At 40.0% G+C, this 11,400-nt stretch overlaps 1 protein-coding gene across 1 annotated transcript; it reads left to right on the top strand.

Annotated features, from left to right (window-relative positions):
• Window positions 1-4,018: 4,018 nt before the first annotated feature.
• On the top strand, window positions 4,019-8,020 carry LOC120949930 (uncharacterized). Its single transcript, XM_040367573.2, has 4 exons — window positions 4,019-4,256; window positions 5,138-5,347; window positions 5,452-5,702; window positions 7,316-8,020. Exons 1-4 carry the CDS (start codon window positions 4,206-4,208, stop codon window positions 7,425-7,427), a joined length of 624 nt encoding a protein of 207 aa, XP_040223507.1. The 5' UTR covers window positions 4,019-4,205; the 3' UTR covers window positions 7,428-8,020.
• The last annotated feature ends 3,380 nt before the right edge of the window (window positions 8,021-11,400 follow it).

Here is an 11,400-nt window from a genome sequence, read left to right as displayed (position 1 = left end):
CATAATTTCGTAGCATCGCGGGCTGCATACAGAACCCTCGGAGGCAGCATACATAACTCTCGAAGGCCGCATACAGAAGCCTCGGAGGCTTCATGTGGCCCGTAAGCCGCCAGGAAGACATACCTATTTTAGCTAAATCAGTCTCCATGAACGCCATGTGTAACGCCTGAAGGTATGCAAAATTATGTTTTTGGAAAGAAAAAAAGCATTTTTCAGTTCATTGGAATTGGAACAAACCAAGACCGGTCGCCAAACCAAGACCCCACAGCGATTGTAGCGTCATATACGTAAGTAGGTAAGTAAATAAGTCCCGTATTTTTAGCCAAAGGTGTATGTCCCGTCGTACAAAATTCCAAGTTTATCCCGTTTTTAATGTACTTGTTAAATGGACATTAATTATATACATTGTTTTGCTTTCTTTCTTACATTGGTTGAAGAATTTCTTATTGAAAAATTAGTGACGTCACCTAAAGCGGCTGTGAAATGAGTTTAAATTAGAGGAGTTTGAGTGTCGCGGCGCACAGATTTTGGCGAACGGAGTCCATGCTCTGACCGTTAGTTTCCACCGTCCAAGCGATAAAAGCAACGATAGCAGCAAAGCAAAATTTAAATATTGTGCAAAGTTGTATGCGAACATTTCTAGTTTAGCTAAATACGTATTCAGCGTAGAAATTAAACATAATTAACAATAAACAATAAAAAGTAAAGAAAAATGTTTGCTGAACGTTTGCTGAATGGCTTGTTTCTATCATAACAATTTAAGAGTTCAGGTAGTTCCCTAGATATGCAGCACCTCTTATTCGGAGATTCGGATTCGGAGATATACATACTGTGTACGTTTTTTACTGTATATTTTTAATATTCGTCCATAGTTTTGCTTTCAGTTTTGATTATTTTTTCCTAGCCGTAGACATACTATAAATTAGATGAACAGATGAATGTAAATGTATCTTATTAAATAAAAACGTATGTTTGATTTTTTTGTATCACGTAATATCGGATGGTTTCAATATTTTATTTATTTTTATTTATTTATGCAGTTATTAGTTTCCACAGAAACTTTATGCCAGCTGCCCGCATCAAGCACATGTCAGTGAGGTAATTTATGCTACACTTTACGTACATCACGTGGTAAGATTTAGATGTATTGAGGGGCATGCAATTGATCTTGAAAGTGTGTTTGTAAACAGCCATGTAAGCAAAAGGCACGCTGATTAACAAAAGGGTTTTTTTTTACTAACTGACAGTGGTTTTACTTTACTGTTAGAGTAAAAGTTTGACATTCAGGTTTAGTTTCCTTTGACTTTTGTAGTCATGAAGGCAAATGCAGAGTAGCGCGACTGCTCAAGTACCATGAAACCGGACAATCAGGTCCTCAATGGTGCAGACGCTTCAAGTATGAATTTAATCCGTACTTTTTGTATAATACTTAAAATAATTCAGTACATAGTTAATATGAATAATAACTAGACAATTAAAATCAACACAATCAGATTGTTTAATTAGAGTTGAATAAAATTTAATAATCGAATAATATCAAACTTCAATCTGTATAGCATTAATAACTACAGCAATAACTCAGAGAAAGTGTCATAGATTCTGGATTTTTTTGCCATTCAAATGGAACGGTCCAAAAAGCCTCATTGGAATTGGAATAATAACTAATACTAAAAATAAAAAAATAAAAATGTTTGCTGAATACGAATTAATATTGCGTTTAGGGATATTACATGAAAAATAATAGTAAATTGGAAATTTGAGTTCATTCCTGCAATCATAAAGAATAACGTTTTCCACCTTTGTTATGAACGTATTTGTGTTCTGAATAGCTTACCGGCAAGTTAGCACCAGCCATTGTTTTGCTAAATTATTGATCGACAACTTGCCCAAGTGATTCATTCAAGCTTTGTTTATGTGTCCCCGATTTCCCAGAAAACTAGTTCACATCGCCAGACCATGGAAAATCATCATGGAAACTCCTAGCTTTTGTTAAATTTTACTTTCAACAATCATACGGTCAGCAGTCTATATGATAAAAATTCCAGCATTGTCCGCGAGCTTGGGTTCTAATAGCTTTGATCGTTAGGCTCTGGAACTCACCTTTTGCCACCCAGATGACCTTTACTGATTGCTAAAGCCACGCGTGTGCTATTCTCCCGCCGTAAGGTCATTGGTGTTTCCGTGTTCGCGGGGGGTTGTTCCGACCGGAAGCATCGTCAAGTCAGTACGGACGGATGGAAGTCACGTTGTAAGTGTAGCGCAAAGCATTAACGCACGGGAAGCATCGCGCACGTATGTATAAGGTTCGGCACTATCGGTGTGAAAGATCGGGAAAGTGGAGAATGATTTCTTGCACAGCTATAAATCGATGACACAAAATGATCGCTTAGAATTTTGCATGTTTCCGAAAGCCCGATTTTAATAACATTCATTAACCTGCGTGGTAATGTTTCTGAACATCACAAAACATACCTGTAGGCAGCTGTGGTACCGGCGAATAGAGCGTGGAAAGAACAAAATGCGTGTTTCATGCTCATTCGAAAGGATTGTTTTGATGCCTTGGCGGAATGAGTCAATAGAATTGAAGGCCGTACAACGCCTGGAGCAACATGTCACCTGGTGTGTGATTGTGCCGTGATGGAAGGTTCGACGCTCTGTACAGTGGGAAAAAGGGCAAAAAACTTACATAGTACATAAGCTTCGAAATATAGCAAAAACATCGTTTATTATTCATAAATCAATTGGAGTTATTGGATAAAAACGATGGATTACTAATTGAACAGCTAGGTGTTGTAAGTTATTGCCTTTTTTTGGGAATAATCGTTAGGAGTACCAGGTTAAAACATGTTTTCAATCGTTTTCCACTACTTCCTATTTCAGTATTTCGTAGTATTTTAAGGATACTTAGGAGCAGTTGTTCGTAATACAACAAACAATGTTCGTTGTCTACCAGCTTCAGTTCACGTGGGACCCTTTCGGATGATTCCCATCGTTTTAAACGATTAAAATTGACCTGCTGAGATTCAGCACATAGTTGCTGAAGAAGCAGAACTCCTTTCAAAAACACATTTGTTTGTCAAATATAAAAATTGATATATTTAGATGTTACTTAAACCGTGATTTGTCCTCGGTAGCAAAAGGAAAGCGTAAAGATGACTCTTCAAAATACTTTTTTAAAGCAAATCTTCAAAAAATTAGGATTTAGTATTTTTGACAAATAACCAAAAGATAGTATTTAATCTATTAAGGAAATTAAAAGCAAAATCGACGCTGCCTATAGTTCAAGGTTTATCTCTCCTGCAGGCTATAAAGGGTAAAGATATAAAAAAAGTGTACGTGAACTTAAGGTCGTCATTGGCCGCTAGGGTACGACCGTTTCTCGAACTCTATTGCCAACCTTGCGCGACTATCCAATTATGGTATGTTTGCGTATGCATAACAGATCGATCTGATTTTTGTGCTTATAGAAACCAGTCCACTGTTCCAGCTCGTACGCACAAACAACCACACAAACACAGTGACACCTTCTATCTAATCCTTTCCCGGCGACTGGGACAGGTTTGTCCGCTACGTTTCCGTCCATACCCATTGTGTTCGTGTGTGTGATTGGTGGCAAGTGTGCGCTTCCAGGCCGGCCGAAACTCCATCGTTCTGGCACCACGACCCTGAAGGGTGTGCGCTCGCGACTTGCATGTCGAGTGGGAAGACCGGTCCGTTGTGAGAGGCTGGAAAATACGCTAAATCTGTCTCACACTCCCCACGTCACATCGCGTCATAATCTGCGCGTTCGCTGTGTGTGGCGCGCTCACGAGATGAAACGATAAAGGTGGCGCGCGTACGGGCCCGCTGCAAGTGTGTATCGAGCCTTGTACCTCTCCCCCCCTTTTCCGTAGGTGCGCCCCTGGGTTCGCTGTGGTGATAAGTAGTGGTGGTAGTAGTGAGGCCGCTAGTTGCGTTGGGAGACAATTTAGAGTCAATTTTAGGTTCTACCACCACCACCACCGGGACCACGGGGTAACGTTTGCTCGACCGCCGACTCGAGAGCGCGTTGCATCGCGGCCATTCGTCGACGAGACTCGAAGGTGTTCAGTTGAAGTACTTCAGGAGCCATCCGTTCCGTGTCGGGCAGTATTAAAGCTTGGCCTTAAGTAACTTATAGTCGAACTGTGCTATAGATCGTGCTGTGCCGGGCAGTGCAAATCAACATGAAGGTGCTAATTGCTCTATCGACCGTGCTGTGCGTCGTGCTGGCGAAGGTGAGAGCGGGCGTGAAGGCAAACGCAGAAAAGTGTGATTCGATTGAAAGTCGCCATCAAAGCGCTTTTTAGCGAGTGTTTTTTGTTTTACACCGAGCGCTTTCTATTCGCCAATGAAGCGGTGTGGTGGACAAGTGCCAGGGTGCGCGAACTGATACAGCAATCAGCTGAAGCTGACACAGTGATGTCCAAAACGGATACGACCAGTGGGGCCTGAATCTCGTCACGCCAATCTATTGTCGCGAGACAGCTGATAAACGGATAGCATGCCCACCGTTCCAGGAGGGGAGGAGACTATGATCGTCGGGCTGACGTTATCAGCGCAATTTAACTCTATTAAAGACCCGATGTAAACAAATGGCTAATCCTAACTCGGGACAGACTCGGGTATGCTTCGACCAGCAAACACACAAACACACACGCGTTTGATGACGTTTGGCGGTGTGGCGAAAGTTGGCACTTTTTGGTGATTTTTTTTTCGCTTCTTCTGTACACTGCTGCTGCTTCTTGCAGTTCGCGCTTTACGGTGGCCAGGAATGGGTTTTACGGTGGCCAGGAAAGCTCAATTAAGGAGCCATTATTCAAAACCAACGCCCATACTGTCACGAAATTGATGCAAAACTGCAACTGCTGTTAGGTTTCTCTGCACAGTGGCCAGGAGCATTTGGACTTCAAGCAACTGCAGTTTAGGCAATGGATTAATTTCCTTTTTTATAATAGATTTTGAAGTTTTTTTCAAAATCTACCCTAACAATGCAACGATGCAATCACACTTTTGAAAACATAAAATCCTTAATTCCTAAAACTGTTTATGTCATAGAAAAAATTCGCAAGTATTTTTTTGAAATTAATCATTCAAATTTAAATTTCTTCCCCACTAGGACCAGCCACGGAAGGCGATCGTTTACCTGCAGGGTACGTCCGGCGTGAGCGGTAACGTTACCATCTCGCAACCGTCATGCACCGAGCCGGTGTTCATCGACATCAACGTCGTGGGGCTGACCCCGGGCAAGCACGGGTTCCACATTCACGAGAAGGGTGACCTGACGGACGGTTGTGCCAGCACCGGCGGTCACTACAATCCCGACAAGGTAAGCAGGGCAACGTAACTCCATCCCCCGTCAAACGGTCGGCCCAACGGATCATATTAACCAATCCCGCATTGGCATGTTGTCGCGCGCACGCTTTTCTGCAGGTCAGCCACGGGGCCCCGAACGATCAGGTGCGTCACGTCGGCGATCTCGGTAACATTGCCGCGGACGAGAACGGCATCGCGAAAACGTCCTACTCGGACACGGTCGTGTCGCTGTACGGAGCGCGCAGCGTGATCGGCCGGGCGATCGTCATCCACGCGGAGGTGGACGATCTCGGCAAGACGAACCATCCGGACTCGCTGAAGACTGGAAATGCCGGTGGACGCGTTGCCTGCGGCGTGATTGGTATTCTGTAAATATCGGTTCCCTCTGCTTTCCCCGTGTGCGCTTATCGCTTGTGCAGTGGCAAAGCAAAAATATTTTCATTTTCTGTTTGTGTTCGTTATTACTATTTTGTTGACTACACGTTGGACTGCAGCGTTAGATTTTCTCTGTTCTAATCTAGCGTTTTAAATTAAAACAAAAAAACGAAAATCAATCGCACAAAAACTGGCTTCCGTTAACATCTCCATAATATAGCTTGTGTGTAGTTACAGGTTGGTTTATGTGTGTGTTTGTCAGTATCTGTTTGTCATTAAAATTGTTCCGTTGCCGTCGCAGCTGAACCTTTTCCATAAGTAACACGCTTCTTTTTACTGTTTTATCATCCAGAAACATCATCTGTAGCGTCCCTTTTCTCGGGTAGTGTGTGGTTTTTCCTAGTTGTTTACATCTTCTGTATGGAAATTTCTGACAAGATACTAAATATTTCGCACTATTGCAAATGCACCTACAATTAAAACGAATATCTTGACCTTATACACTTACACCGCGGGAATTCGCATCACCATCGATCATGCCCGTGTGGTTCACCTTGAAGCAACCTCAAACGTCTTGATTTGTGCGATCAACAACACACCCGGGAAGGGGGAGGAAGTGAACTGAAGAGAGAGGTGGTAGTAAGAAACACTTTTTATCGCTAGTTTTTTTTTCAACCACAGCACACAAATAGTAACAGTCGTGTCGCGTGGAAGACCGTCGCACATAAAAACCTGTTTTTTGGAATATAAAAATGAAAACAGAGCAGGTTGCCCGAGGGTGCTGGTTGTTGTTGTTTAAAGCTTGCAGGAGATGATGAAACACTTACTGCGCTCGGTTCAGACAGCTTACGAGGATATCTCGGCTCGGGTAGATCCTTGAACCAAGAGGAAATGGAAAGGTCAACAGTCGCAAAAGTAGCAAAAGGAGAAGGCTCGCTTTCATACTAAATAAGCATATGTCCATGTAGATGTTATGTATGCTTTTGTACTAGTTGTAGAATATGTCCAGGGAATGTCTTTGAAATTTGCTTTGTTTTCGTTCCAATAATACTGTTTAACTGATTTGTTTCATAATATTGATCCATTGTGTACTTCCTTCCGTCAATAATTCTTCAAGTTTGTCCTACTTTTCCTACCAATCCCCAGTTGCCAAGTTCACTGATTCATTCATTACCGGATAATTACACACTCACGGTATGAATAGCTTCAACCTGTACAGATATATTAACATTAAATTGTCATTTGCATACCGTTTCGCTAGAGTAAGGAACATTAGTAAGCCAGAAGGACCCAGTTGATCTTGATGTGACGCGTTTATCAATTCGAACAACAATGTAGTTTAATTTTGCTAGAAGATTCCATAACTAATTCATTACTGTTGTTTTTGTCCACTTACATATCGTTCAAATGTTTACATCAAGTTACCACCCACACCACCATAACACAAATGCGCAGTAAAACTTGTACTAATTACTTGTTGCCACTTTGGCGTTGTTGATTAGCTATGCTTGTGTGTCTGTTGATGTACGAATCTTTGGAGGCATGCTGACTAACTCACCCTGTTCTCCCTCTTAATTTCCTTCCTTCCTTACCTTCATCCCCATAGCGAGCCCTTCGATGAGCCGGACAGTGAGTGTAGCAGTGGTCAGCAGGGTCTCTTGCCAGCCGCAGTCACCGTCGTGTTTTCACTTTTACTGACCCGCTCGTGGGTGCTGTAGAGCAAAGTAAAGCTCCACTACGCACTAACTTTTTTATACTGACGCGGGTAAGAAGCAAAAGGTATAATTAAGTAATGTTTTTTTTTGCAAAGATAATCTACCATAGTGCGTAGCACAACGCAGCTACCAAGCGATCCAAGCGTACGGGTTCATCGAACTGCTACCACGACATCCGTGCTAGAAGTTGAAGGAGTTTGACAAAGAAATTTGTTTTTTTTTTGCCTTTCGATTTGCCTGCTATGTGCTATGTTGTGCTACATGATATGTAAGAGAACTAACAATAGAAACCCTAGCCTGTACATAGCAACCTCTTGACCACAAGGGGGCAGGATTCTAGGAAAAGCTCACTGGTGAAAAGGAACCTCGCGCTTCCTTTTCTAGAAGAACACGCCGTAAGCACTTGTTTGCGTGAAAGCTCGTTTTTTTTTGCGCCCGCCTAGCGAACCCATTGACAACTTCCCAACCAGACCACTTCCGTTCGCAGCACACCTGGTCTTCGCTATGAGTCTGTTATTTTTGTTTCGTTCGTTGTTTAAATATGTTTTTTGTGTAAATAAAGTTGTCCCGCCGTACCGGCAGGGGCAAAAGCTAAAGTTTTTATTGTTTGTGGAAGCTAACATTCCAGCGTCCGGTGTATGGTTTCGTCTGCGGTTCATTCTGCTTTCCTGTGCAACTGTGTCTGTGGGGAAGTGGTCCTGTGTGTACATTATGCCGTGTAGGATATCCGCTTTACGTCTGGGCCAGAAGACGAGATGACTGCTGGGAGCTTAATGGACAATCGTCTGGCCAGAATCAGATAAATGATATTCGGTTTGTTCGATCGGTTGTGTCGGTTTCATTGTGGCTGCCAAGAACAGCATAACAACTGACCTTCAAAGAGAGTCGCATAATAAAACAAACAGTTACTTTAAATCGTGCTAAGGTATGATGACATAAACATGTGAAATGAAGATATCACACAAATTGGTTAAACTTTGTCGAACATGTGAATTCTTTTTTCTTTGATGACTCTGGAACACTGGAAATATGCTTTGATGACTTTGGTTATCTTTTGTATGTGCTGTTATGTCATTTCGGTTCTCGCAGAGATAATTCATATTGTAATTGATGTTTCAATTTACAACGACTCTCTCGTACATTGTTATCTTGTTAATTACCATTTGTGGAGATAGGTCCAACTATACCATTCCTTGCGAGAAATAAAATAATAATAATAATAATAATGACAATAATAATAAATGTTTGTTTCTTTAGCATGTTGAGAATACAGTAAAACTTAGGAGTTCAAATCCTGACAAGAAACCTCAAAAACTAAAAACTCTCTCAATCTCCCAGGTATGCTTTAAAATAATTCTCTTATGTATCAATTATTTATTTAAATACAGAATCGAATTTAGCTAGAAATTGTTTCGTTTTACATCTAATCAAGGTCTTCGCAAATATTGTTTAATTAATTTTTTTATTGTTATTATTTATGTCCATGTTATTTACATAATCATGTAGTTTTGGTGTTGTTGTATGTTCATTTATTTGTTTGTTTCTTTAATCATTTATGTATTCATATATTTATATATTATTGTATTTATTTAGATTGTATTTGTATTTATTTATTTACGTATTTATTGATTTATTTCTTTGTTTATTTATAGTTGACTTTATGATATTGTTTTGTCATATCTTTACTTCACTGTAAACTTAGTAAACATATCTCCGTAGCTATCGCTGGCGTTGTTTACATATTTTATAACTATGTTTTTATATATTAAATTGATTTAAATTTAACTTTTTTTTCTTTTTTTTTAATATTGATGGTGTAGAATAGCATATTTAGAAATAGAATAAAGAAAAAAAGCATAAAATATGCAAACAAGCTTTATCTCTACACAAATCATCTAAACATTATTTATTTCTAACCTTTCTATTTTCTACCGTTGTAATGTTGATGAAACGGAAAAATGACTCTCCATAGTGTTCCATAAAGGACTCTTGTAATGTAGTTAATCCTTGCTATCGATGGACGGTCCATTCTAGGCTTGAACCCATGGCGGACATGTTATTGAGTCGTTCGAATTGACGACTGTACCACGGGACCGCCCCATAATGTTATATACAAGTAAATAAAAGACTCTCAAGGCCATGAAAGGCGATTATGTTGGTATGATAATAATGACAAATTGTGTCACACAAGTGACATTAAGTCTTATAATATTAACACAAGTCGCACAAGTAACAATCAGTCTTACAATAATAAGTAACAAGTAATAAAACTATATGTTTTACAATATTGTATTTTAATCTGATTCTCCGGTGGTCATAAAGATAGATACATTAGTTCTATCTTAGCTATACAAATTTTGATCAATACCTCTTCAGGAAAGAATCGTTTGATCGTTATGATTCCGCTATGATCGTTTTAGGATTAACTTGTGAGGGAATCTGTATACAATTTAGAGTTTTTTTTAAACCGTTTTGAAACATTTCAAATTTAGAGAAATACATATACAATTACAAATACAGTTGACAAAAAAGTGCATCGAAAACTATAGAAAGTCCCTTGACGAGCTTTTTACTCATCTCGGTTTTAGATTAAAATATATAGAATAATTATCTTACATTTTGATACATGTAAAGAATTGGATATAAAGAAAAAAAATCTTTATACTTTTAACAATGTCTAACATTACAATTATCTTAAATTAACATTCTGGTTTCTACATTCTTTTTTTCGATCATACTCTTTTTCGTAAGTGAAAGATATAATACATCGACGGCACCGTATGTGAGATCCTCAAATGTTACAAGTTAATACAAGTTAAATGCTACAAATCCATAATAAAACTACTGTTAATCATTAATTTATAAGTTTCAATTAAAACCTTAATGAATTAGTATTCTTAGTGAAAATCCCTCTTTTTCAAATATGTTTTTGTTATGATGTGGAGTGATATTTTAAACCTTGGCCACCAGTCCAGACAGGTCTAAAGAGACATTAAGCGTCAATTTGAATATTGTTGTCCTTGAACCGTTGATAATGAATGTGTGATAATGAAAATTCTGCTCGTTAACCCTCAAGCCCCTAAGGTTCGTGTTCGCACTGATGGCTTAAGCTAATGATGAAATTTCGTTTTTCACTTTCTCCCTCATTAAATTAAAGGGCTGATGAATTAACAAAGCATCATGCTTAAAGAAGAAAAATTACTATTCAGATCATTACTGCACGGTTCGGGCACGCTTCGGAAAGCATGGTACGATGACAAATCTTATTCTTTTCCGATCAATCTCACGATTTGACAAAGGTGAACACACTTGACCTCGAACGCGTTCATGAGCATTTGCCGGTATGGAAAAGCAAAATCCTTTTTAAAAAATGTCCCCCCTAATAGTACCAGCCGGGTGGAAATTGGCTCGCGTTACAAAAAATCAGAAATAAGTCAATGTCAGCGGGAATCGCTTCAGGAACAAATTTATGTGTCTGGAAAGCTACTGAGAATGTGTCTGCTTAGTATTTTGAGCGGCGTTGACTTTGAAGTTCACTCGCATAAAAAAGTGTGTTTGAAGAATAAAAGCACCAAAGGTGACGTGGTAATTATTCCTTCCGTGGATGCCATCAGTTCGCGCATGTGGTAGTTGGTGAGGCCAGCAAAAGGCAGCGAAACTGCGATGGTTGACTAGCGACTGCAGCATAGGTTTGTTCTTTGACCCCAAATTTAAACTCATTCGTCACTGGCTGACCAGCGGATTTTCCAAAGCATTAGGTCCAGCTAGGGGTTTTTACATAAGGACCTCCTGTAACGACCCAAACCCGACACAGTTGTGTTGGTATCGCAGGCCAGCCATGCTTACACCAGAGGGTTTATGTTTGCGTGCGTTCAATTAGAAGGACCGAAAGTGGCACACGCGATTCACCCTAGCAATGGTGCCTTGCGTTGGTGTTGGTATGTAAAACCACATGTACACTCGAGTATCCTGGGCA

The sequence above is a fragment of the Anopheles coluzzii genome, chromosome 2 (genome assembly GCF_943734685.1).
Source record: "Anopheles coluzzii chromosome 2, AcolN3, whole genome shotgun sequence".
NCBI lineage: Eukaryota > Metazoa > Arthropoda > Insecta > Diptera > Culicidae > Anopheles > Anopheles coluzzii.
This window is presented reverse-complemented; position numbering and strand designations above follow the sequence as displayed.

Bases quoted from the DNA above. Each gene is read 5' to 3' on its own strand.
- LOC120949930 (XM_040367573.2), top strand. From the start codon at position 4,206: ATGAAGGTGCTAATTGCTCTATCGACCGTGCTGTGCGTCGTGCTGGCG. The intron at 4,257-5,137 runs GTGAGAGCGGGC...CTTCCCCACTAG, and splicing joins TGTGCGTCGTGCTGGCGAAG to GACCAGCCACGGAAGGCGAT. The intron at 5,703-7,315 runs GTAAATATCGGT...TCATCCCCATAG, and splicing joins TGCGGCGTGATTGGTATTCT to CGAGCCCTTCGATGAGCCGG.